At 46.2% G+C, this 11,180-nt stretch overlaps 1 protein-coding gene across 1 annotated transcript in view; it reads right to left on the reverse strand.

Annotated features, from left to right (window-relative positions):
• LOC124803345 (tetraspanin-5) overlaps positions 1–2,000 on the reverse strand; it is a 310,102-nt gene extending 308,102 nt beyond the window's left edge. Inside the window, exons 1-2 of the mRNA XM_047264531.1 lie at positions 1,956–2,000; positions 1,287–1,355 (exon numbers count right to left, since the gene is read on the reverse strand). Coding sequence (XP_047120487.1) covers positions 1,287–1,355; positions 1,956–2,000 — 114 coding nt within the window. The remainder of the gene's footprint in view (positions 1–1,286; positions 1,356–1,955) is intronic.
• Positions 2,001–11,180: the final 9,180 nt, after the last annotated feature.

The raw sequence follows: 11,180 nt of genomic DNA on the forward strand, positions 1-11,180 counted from the left end.
CCATTTGGACCATTTGCATGTAATACATTTAAGACGCTGACACGAATTCTCCGGGAAGGAGAAGGAATTTGTTCATTCGGCTGCCGATTTGCAAGCATGAACTAGTTCGATGCGACAATGCTGAACTGATCGTTCGTCTATGTGTTTTGACCTGTCCGTCCGCCGGTGGAGGTACACACCATGGCGTGTATTAAGAATCAAAACCTGGAGAGATGTTCTGTCAAATGATAACTGTCATTTTTCTGTATATGCTGTACTGTTCGCGCTTTCTTGTCCTGAACCCCCAGATGTATTCCGGAACAAGCCTGTACGTAAAAATATAAACGCTTCAACTAGAAGCCGGCCCTTGTGGCCGAGTGGTTCTAGGCACTTCAGTCTGGAACCGCGCTGCTGCTAAGGTCGCAGGTTCGAATCCTGCCTCGGGCATGGATGTGTGTGATGTCCTTAGGTTAGTTAGGTTTAATTAGTTCTAAGTTCTAGGGGACTGATGACCTCAGATGTTAAGTCCCATAGTGCTCAGAGCCATTTGCCAAATGTTGTTGTTGTTGTGGTCTTCAGTCCAGAGACTGGTTTGATGCAGCTCTCCATGCTACTCTACCCTGTGCAAGCTTCTTCATCTGCCAGTACTTACTGTAACCTACAGCCTTCTAAATCTGCTTAGTGTATTCATCTCTTGGTCTACCTCTACGATTTTTACCCTCCAATGCTAAATTTGTGATCCCTTGATGCCTCGGAACATGCCCTACCAACCGGTCCTTTCTTGTTGTCAAGTTGTGCCACAAACTCCTTTTCTCCCCAATTCTATTCAATATCTCCTCATTAGTTATGTGATCTACCCATCTAATTTTCAGCATTCTTCTGTAGCACCACATTTCGAAAGCTTCTATTCCAAACTGTTATCGTCCATGTTTCACCTCCATACATGACGCAAAAAAAAAAAAAAAAAAATTATAACAACTCTCAGAAGATTAAATTATATCAGTGGTTTATCATCCACAGGTTGGAAGCCACTGGTTTAGAAAGTGGAAGTCCGTAAAGTGACATCAGTGATGGTAGGTTTGTTTCGTGAGTAGAACGCGTACATTTGACACGTTCAATTTTCGGTGTTTAGCTGTTAAGTAGAGCTCCTTCCGCAAAGGAGCATACGCTGACAGACAGACAGGCGATTAAGTGCGTTCGCACGAAATGCGCATCAGTTGGGAAAGCGTTACACGAACAGTGCGTTTGCGAGATGGGCAGGAACAAGCGCGGGATGGGCTTAGCTTATCGGCGCAGCGCGGACTCACGGGAGGCGGGGTTCGCTCTGCGTTGCGCCGCGCAGCCGCCACAGCCGCCAGCTCTGCCAATCCGCTTACCTGCAACAGACAAACAAACAATTTACTGGCGCGGCGCGGTGCCGGCGGTAGCAAAACGACGGCGTTCGTCCGCCGTGAAAGCGGATGAATAAACGATGCGCGCGCGCGAGTAAATATCCCGCTAAGAGGCGGGCGAACGCTTTCGAGGGCGGGAGGAAGGGAGCCGGGAGAGGGGCCCGCGCCAAGAAGGCTGTCCTGGATAAGGAGGAGGGCAGGAGAGGCACAGAGGAAGAGGAGCGTAACAGCTGCAGTAAGAAACGGCGCTGCGTCTCTCTTTGTTTGCACAACTGGCCGCTGCCGCTGCCGCTCCGGGGCGAAGGGGCTTGCGAAATTAAAGCTACGCCACCGGGGCAAGTTGAGGGGGAAGGAGGAAATTAGGAATTCATAGGCGGAGGCGCCGAAGGCCGGAGAAGAGTGAGTAAGGAGGGAGGCTCTTCCAGCGCCTAGGCTATTGTTTCGCCGCAGTGCCCCGAGGGCAGTCGGCAGTTTGGCTGGGAGCCATCAAAAGGACGGAACAAATACCGGGCCTGCTCGTCAAAGGCGTTCTTTCAAAAGCGTAATGGCTCTGAGACACGCGACTGTGAAACAGAATCAAGCGACCAATTCGTAGTCCCAGCACCACGAGTGATACGGCAGAACGGGCATTCTGTTGCAAGTTTGACGTCAGCTGACGTAGCTATTAGTTCTGAGCAAGCCTACTACGCCAAGAGGCAGTAGTGCGGATTAACGAAGCGTGGCATGACACCTTAATTGCCGGCCAGGGTGGCCGAGCGGTTCTAGGCGCTACAGTCTGGAACCGCTCGACCGCTACGGTCGCAGGTTCGAATCCTGCCTCGGGCATGGTTGTGTGTGATGTCCTTAGGTTAGTCAGGTTTAAGTAGGGGACTGATGACCTTAGAAGTTAAGTCCCATAGTGCTCAGAGCCATTGCAAGGTGCCGCTAATTAGCGCCAAGGATGTGAATCAATCATCTGTATTCGTTATTTTGTTTTATATAATAGCCGATGTTTGGTACTTACATAATGTTGCACACAGAATGTTCGGAAATTGCCGTTACAAACTTCCAGGACTTGTAGAGGGGAGCGAGTACAGAATATCTTGAGAAAGAGCCCACATCCGGAAACGTACCGTTTCCCTTCTACGACGGTTTCAATTGAGATATATAACTCATACACTTCTGCTTGATGAACTGAATTAGGACCGAGCGAGGTGGCGCAGTGGTTAGCACACTGGACTCGCATTCGGGAGGACGACGGTTCAATCCTGCGTCCGGCCATGTTGATTTAGGTTTTCCGTGATTTCCCTAAATCGCTCCAGGTAAATGCCGGGATGGTTCCTTTGAAAAGGGCGCCGCCGACTTCCTTCCCCGTCCTTCCCTAATCCGGTGAGACCGATGACCTCGCAGTTTGGTCTGTTCCCCTAAACAACCCAACCCAACTGAATTAGGGGTGATGCAGTACAGTTACTAGACAACAATTCGAAAGGAAACATCCATTTATCACTCAAGTAAATTTGTTTGTATCAACACTTAAACGTTACGTATTTACATTTGTGGTATCGATAGCAACAATGCCACGTCTTAGGTGCCAGTTAAGTTGGCACTATGACACCGACACCGACGAGAGCGCCATCTAGCCGGCGCTGGTGAGCTCTACGAGCATCGCTCCAGAGTCAGTCCATTTAAAAAAAAATGGTTCAAATGGCTCTGAGCACTACGGAACTTAACATCTGTGGTCATCAGTCCCCTAGAACTTAGAACTACTTAAACCTAACTAACCTAAGGACATCACACACATCCATGCCAGAGGCAAGATTCGGACCTGCGACCGTAGCAGTCTCGCGGTTCCGGACTGAGCGCCTAGAACCGCTAGACCACCGCTGCCAGCAGTCAGTTCATTTCATCAGGTGCAGCCAGCCAGGGTACTTCCCTTCAGTATCGCACCTACGTACAAAGTTATGTAATCGTTTATCACCTTGTTTTTGCACCAGTAAGCCATTTTCTTGCAGTACCGACTTGTCTTACCTTTTCCCGTTCCTACCCTCGCGCCGCGTCCCAGGCGGGTTACAAAAACATTATTCCAAAACAAAAAACAACCCAGCATACTATACGTACAGAACAGAGCTGATGCATTACGACAGCGGTTCGATATTGCGACCATGAGGTTGTTACAGACACTGTATTTACGAAGCATGTTCTGCTACACACTCAACATCAAACACGGTATCTTCAGTTTCTAGTGCAGCGGCCAGAACTCTTGCCTGCAGATCTTTCTCTGTCTGTACAGGAGTGGAGTCTCGCAAATCAAACTTAGCATACATTAAGTGAAATCATGTGACCGTTTGACGTAGTACACGTCGTCCTGTATATCAGGACAAGCGACTTTTCTCTTTCCCTCGGCAGACGTGGACACGTTACACATCTGAACTGAAACCGTCTTAAAACGTATATGGGGTTCCTATTCCAAATATTACGTACTCAGTCCCCTCTACAAGTCCTAGAATTTGCAACGGGAATTTCCGAACGCCGTATATAAAACTAACAATAAAATGTTTAAGTCAAAATATTTATGTAATTAACGAGAGAGGAATGACGATAAACAAAGATCAATTACATCAGGTTACCTTCCATTCGGAAAGTGGGTGCACTCGGAGACTTATGTGGCTTATAAATTATAGAGTACAGCAATCAGTCGTCCAATTTTAGATTTTATTACGCAAATCCAGATTTCAGCTAGTGGCTAGCCATTCTCAATGGTATGGCACAGCCCGACTGCTTCATATATTATCAAATAACACACACCCCGCCATGAAACTTACACTCAGCTAGGGGATTTACTGCTGGGCAAAGAAAGGAATATTATCCCTCCTTTTTACTAATCTTTCTTTAGGGATAGTTATATAACTATCTTAGTGAAAAGTTGCTCATGTCAGCATTTCGAGATCACATAGGCTAAGCCTCGGTAAACCGTATAAAAATGCTAATTACAGAATCGACATTTACGCAGTGGTGAAAACTAATTAAAGATAACTGCTTTAGCTCTGGTGTAACAATAAAGCGGTCAGTCCAGGACGAATACAATCCAACAACTGACTGATCAAATTGTTTCTTCAGAAACAACGGCAGGTTGTGGACGCTGCGCCTCTGACACCATTGTTCCTAGTGTTCACCGCATTCCACGATACTACACTCCCTGAATGCAAAGCGGGGTGAAGGCTTAGAAGTTCTTTGCCGATATTTCACAAAATTATCAGTGCAATTATTTCAGCTGTTGTTCTTATTCCGTCACTCAACAAAAGTCTCGAAAATTCGTCTGCAGGGAGGTCATAATTAAACTTTCGGTACCTGAGAGGGCCCCCAAGACAAACGAGGGATCGCAGGACAATGGAAGTTTGGAAACATTTGTTAAGACATGTGGAAGACAAATTCGGAAGTGAAACGACGGATAAATAATTGAAAGAACCAATTTTAATTTCCACGTGAGAGGTTAACACTTTTAATAGCATACCATATCTACGTTCCAGGTTACAAACATTACTCAGTGTGACGACCAACTGCATCCACGATAGCTGGAACCGGTCTAGAGATTTCTCTACTTCTGACCGAAACATGTCAGGTGGTATCTTGGGTACCTTCCTCACTATATTCATCTTCAATCTCCAGCGTGTCCTAGTGTCCTGTTGATAAACCCTGTCCATCAGGTAACCACAAAGCCAAAAATCACACGGGTTCAAATCTGGTGATCTTGGTGGCCACGCAGTTTGGAACGATCGCACAATGATTCGGTTTTCTCCTAAAGTGTTGCCGAGTATCCGACTTAAGAGCAATGTGAGACGGAGCTCCGTTGTGCAGCAAAACACTTGAGTCCAAAGCAGCTATCTCCAATTGAGCAGCAATCACCTGTTGGCGAAGCAGATCACAGTAATGTGTGCCGTCCTCGCTGCATGTCCTTGATTCTTGGGGTCCGAGTTCCTCAAGGAAAAATGGATCAACTGTACTGTGAAGTCACATTACATAGTGACGCGTTCATTACGCACGGGAACGTTCGTCGGCAGTGACGCTCCCAAATTCTGCGTGTTCGCTGCCCCAGTGGGCTTCATCACTCCACAAAATGTTCCAGTGCCACATGCAGTCAACTTCAACCCTTGCAAGAAACGTAAGAGCGAAGTCTACTCGAATGCTTGTGTCATGTGGCTAAAGTAGGTGCGTACTGTGACGTTTGTGCCAACGGCCTTACCGCAATGGTAACACCTGTTACCGTCAGATCACCGACGTTAAGCACTGTCGGGCTGGGCTAGCACTTGGATGGGTGACCATCCGGTCTGCCGAGCGCTGTTTCCAAGCGGGGTGCACTCAGCCCTTGTGAGGCAAACTAAGGAGCTACTTGATTGAGAAGTAGCGGCTCCGGTCACGGAAACTGACATACGGCCGGGAGAGTGGTGTGCTGAGCACGTGCCCCTCCACATCCGCATCCACTGACAGCGTGTGGTTGAGGATGACACGGCGGCCGGTCGGCGCCGTTGGGCCTTCTAAGGCCTGTTCGGAGTTTAGGTTTTAGAGTTTAATGTGAACTTTGTACAGACACCATTTCACAGTCGTTCGCGTCACTTTTCGAACGGTGGACAATGCACTATTTAGCTGTCGTTACACAGCTCGTGCACTGCGTGAATATCGCACATTGCGCCCATCATTGACAGTAATGACAACAGTAACTTCTCTAATAATTTTTGGTCTTTCCCAGGAGCAATTCCCAAATCGCCAGTTAATTCGAACTTCCGAATCACGTTCTTCAACCCCAAAGAGAAAAGAGGGTTTCTCCGTATTAGTTTAATACGTCGATACTCGCGAAGAGCACCAGCACTATTGCTGTTGTTTTGATGAAACGACTTTACGAGTAAAGCCTAGCTTACTTTGTCCAGACAAATGTTGACTGTCTGCAACTGTAATGCACATTGATGCTTGTGTTTCAGTCCTATGTCGCCGTACGAGGAGACATACTTGCGAGAAACGTAGACACCAATTCAGCCCGGCGGCTGTTCTAGCGCTTGAAGGTAGGCAAACCGACGTAAGATTGCGAAGGGTTTGGTTAATTTTTACGCGTTAAAGCAGTAGCCAGATGGAATCGGTGTCAAAGTTTCTGACAGGCACGTCTCCAACGTGCTCAGTAAAGTTGCGTGGGTGGCACGGAGGGTGTTCTCTAAATCTACGTCTACGTGATTACTCTGCTACTCACAATAAAGTGCCTGGCAGAGGGTTCAATGAACCACCTTCAAGCTGTCTCTCTACCGTTCCACTCTCGAACGGCACGCGCGAAAAACGAGCACTTAAATTTTTCTGTGCGAGCCCTGATTTCTCTTATTTTATCGTGATGATCGTTTCTTCCTATGTAGGTGGGTACCAACAGAATGTTTTCGCAATCGGAGGAGAAAACTCGTGATTGAAATTTCATGAGAAGATCCCGTCACAACGAAAAACGCCTTTGTTTTAATGACTGCCACTCCAATTCACGTATCATGTCTGTGACAATATCTCCCCTATTTCGCGATAATACAAAACGAGCTGCCCTTCTTTGCACTTTTGCGATGTCATCCGTCAGTCCCACCAGATGCGGATCCCACACCGTACCGCAATACTCCAGAATAGGGCGGGCAAGCGTAGTGTAAGCAGTCTCTTTAGTAGACCTGTTGCGCCTTCTAAGTGTTCTGCCAATGAATCGCAGTCTTTGGTTTGCTCTACCCACAATATTATCTATGTGATCGTTCCAATTTAGGTTATTTGTAATTGTAATCCCTAAGTATTTAGCTGATTTACAGCCTTCAGTTTTGTGTTACTTATCGTGTAACCGAAATTTAGTCGATTTCTTTTAGTACTCATATGAATGACTTCACACTTTTCCTTATTCAGGGTCAATTGCCACTTTTCGCACCATACAGATATCTTATCTAAATCATTTTCCAAGTCGTTTTGCTCATCTGATGACTTTACAAGACGGTAAACGACAGCATCATCTGCAAACAATCTAAGACGGCCACTCAGATTGCCTCCTACGTCGTAAATATAGATCAGGAACAGTAGAGGGCCTATGATACTTCCTTGGGGAACGTAGGATATTACTTCTGTTTTACTCGATGACATTCCGTCTATTACTGCGAACTGTGACCTTTCTGACTGTAAATCACGAATCCAGTCGCACAACTGGGGCGATACTCCATGGGCATGCAGTTTGGTTTGAAGACGCTTGTGAGGAACGGTGTCGAAAGCCTTCCGGAACTCTAAAAATATGGAATCAATTTGACGTCCCCTGTCGATAACACTTACTACTTCATGAGTATGAAGAGCTTGTTGAGTTTCACAAGAACGATATTTTCTGAATCCGTGCTGACTATGTATTAATAAATCGTTTTCTTCGAGGTACTTCATAATGTTCGAATACAGTATATGTTCCAAAACCCTACTGCAAATCGACGTTAGTGATATAGGCCTGTAATTCAGTGGATTACTCTTACTTTATGGGTATTGGTGTGACTTGAGCAATTTTCCAGTCTTTAGGTACGGATCTTTCTGTGAGCTAGTGGTTGTATATAATTGCTGAATATGGAGCTATTTTATCAGCATACTGTGAGAGGAACCTGACTGGTGTACAATCTGGACCGGAGGCCTTGCCTTTATTAAGTGATTTAAGCTGCTTCGTTACTCCGAGGATATCTACTTCTACGTTTCTCATCTTGGTAGTTCTCCTTGATTTGAATTCAGGAATATTTACTTCGTTTTCTTCGCAGAAGTGAGGGAGGCCTTAGAAGGACCCTTTGCCGTTTTATTCACGCGCATGTTAATGTTGCACTCATGAGTGATCACGCCACAGACGGATGGAAAAAGCAGGATTGAAAAAGTTTAAATACAATTTATTGTTTCGGATGATGTTCAAATTTCGTCGAATAGTTTTGAACGGCCACTAGTGATTCGAACCTGTAATGGAGAACAAAAATTGCGGTCGCGCTGCGCTCCAAGGAAGGCGATCACATTCCATGGGGATTCAGCCTCACAATATCCTTAGAGAAGGGTTGAAAGATACGAGAGTGTCAGCACTATCAAAGGATGTCAAGAAATACTGCTGTTGCTCATCACCTGCGAACTGTCGTTATCGACCGCGAATTGTGTGGGGATCAACGCCTCAAGGAAAGGGTCGTTTCATTGACGCCGTTTATGCCACCCACTGACGCCTTTTCGTGTCGATTCTGAACAGCGGTGTGTCCGAAATGTTTTCCTCGGCCATGCATAAGAAAATCGCGTGATTTAAACTGTGGGTGTCACAGTTCTAACACCTATCGCAGAGACGTCAAAAGAAGGATCAACTGTGGGTAGCATCGTGTGACATGTCCACGGTGGCGTTCAGCGGAATTGTGGCGAAATTTGGTGCCAAGGTGACGTCATTAACCCTTCTTAGAGCTCACACGAACTTCTCAGCTCTGGTCTCTTTTTTTTCGTACGTGTCGACACTTTGCTGTTAGCAGCGTCGTCGATCCCGAGGGTGCAGTCGCAGGGTGCCAAGCTTTTGTACCATTACAGAAGAAGGTGGTCCGCTCCTTTGAGCAAAATTACGACGCAATGGAAGGCAATTGTGGGATTTCGAAACAGTGGTCCTGTAAATGAAACTTCCTGGGAGATTAGCACTGTGTGCCGGACCGAGACTCGAACTCGGGATCCTTGCCTTCCGCGGGCAAGTGCTCTACCAACTGAGCTACCCAAGCACGACTCACGCCCCGTCCTCACAGCTTTACTTCCGCCAATATCCTTTCTTTCAGGAGTGCTAGTTCTTTAAGGTTCGCAGGAAAGATTCTGTAAAGTTTGGAAGGTAGGAGGCGAGGTACTGGCGGAAATAAAGCTGTGAGGACGAGGCGTCAGTCGTGCTTCGGTAGCTCAGTTAGTAGAGCACTTGCCCGCGAAAGGCAAAGGTCCCGAGTTCGAGTCTCGGTCCGGCACACCGTTTTAATCTGCCAGGAAGTTTCATATCAGCGCACACTCCGCTGCTGAGTGAAAATCTCATTCTGGCAACATCGCCCAGGCTGTGTCTAAGCCATGTCTCCTTAATATCCTTTCTTTCAGGAGTGCTAGTGCTGCAAGGTTCGCAGGAGAGCTTCTGTAAAGTTTCGAAGGTAGGAGGCGAGGTACTGGCGGAAGTAAAGCTGTGAGGACGGGGCGTGAGTCGTGCTTGGGTAGCTCAGTTGGTAGAGCACTTGCCCGCGAAAGGCAAACGTCCCGAGTTCGAGTCTCGGTCCGGCACACAGTTTTAATCTGCCAGGAAGTTTCATATCAGCGCACACTCCACTGCAGAGTGAAAATCTCATTCTGGATTAATCCTGTAATTATGTTGCGCACTCCTGACGATATCCTTGCCTCTGATGAACGCTCGCCGTTGAGGGCAACGTAAGGAGTTCTATTATTTAAGAAGTCTTCGAGACACTCCATATCTGCAAACCTGCTCCTTAACTCGCTTCTTCGTTAAGAGTCTGAAATGGTGCTGGAATTAATATTTTATCGGTGAATAAAAATAACGTCTGTAGCTGGACCTTTATAAATTTCGAAATTCGAAGCTCTTAATCGTTTCGTCTAAACAAGCGGCTGCCCTAAATCACTTTACCGCAACTAAGTGAGTTTCACCGGACACAACGTTTGCTGGCAATGTCAGAAGATTTTTCGATTCAGAAATGCGAGGAAATTGTTCAAAAACAGACTGCACAAATGAGAACGATTGAACGTACGGTAAACATAATAACAAAAATGTATGGTACTTTTCATAACAGGACGAGCATCAAAGCTAATAGGAATAACATCGGCTCAACGAAAACGAATGAAAACATCCGTATGAATCTGTCTGTTATTTCAGAAAACATTCGGGATGCAACCGGCTTGTCGGAGTCATTCGTTTTGTCCATCACTGCTCGTTAATGGTCTGGAGATATTATCTTTCAGTCGTTAAAATTAACTGAACAGAATTATCTACGGGCAGCTCGATATCACGAACGCCCGTAATGACTGCAACATCAAACTTCCAGGATTAGCACGTTAAAGTAGATGAAGGCAGTAACGGGTCCTATCAAGTGCCATTCCCTTACTACAGCTGAGCTTTCAGCTCCATCTGGTTGCTAGCTCTGTCGGCTTGATACCGGAAGCTGGGAAAATGTGCGCTGAAAAGGAAACGACGACTGGGACAATCGTTTGAAATACTTTCGAAGAGGACAAATCGGAACCACTATCGTTCCGGGACTACAAAATATGAAATGCTTTAGACATCACATAAACATTTACCGTGGGACCCTCTCGCATGAGGGGTTCGTAGCACACTACTTATTTTCCCTATTTGACTCGATGAGATAGTTAACAGTAAAAGACAATGAATATAACATTCTTTAATAAGCTTCTTGCAAAGTCCTACCACTTTACTAAGCCTCCTGCGGTGCCTCAATTTAGTTATTGCGCCGTAGAAGATGGTATAAGAGGATTACAGTATTACTGGCCGTACTTTTCCTTCCAAGATATACGGAGATTATGACAACCCGTCCGTGGATTATCTTAGTGAGTCGCCGTGTAGGATTTCTTCCCACCCGTTTTGCCGCAAAGCTCTCGTAATTGATGGCCTTCGCAGAAGCAGCATCAGCGTTATCAGATTCTCTGGAAAGTGCAACGTTGTGTCCTGTAATTCTAAGTGATGTTGCTGGAGGCTAGATTCCTGGAAATGATGTCTGTGATTGCCCTTATCACATGCTATTTACGATAACAACATAATCTGATAATAATGAAGCAATATATCATTTATTAACTCAAAATTGG

This window comes from Schistocerca piceifrons, chromosome 6, assembly GCF_021461385.2.
Source record: "Schistocerca piceifrons isolate TAMUIC-IGC-003096 chromosome 6, iqSchPice1.1, whole genome shotgun sequence".
NCBI classification, from domain to species: domain Eukaryota; kingdom Metazoa; phylum Arthropoda; class Insecta; order Orthoptera; family Acrididae; genus Schistocerca; species Schistocerca piceifrons.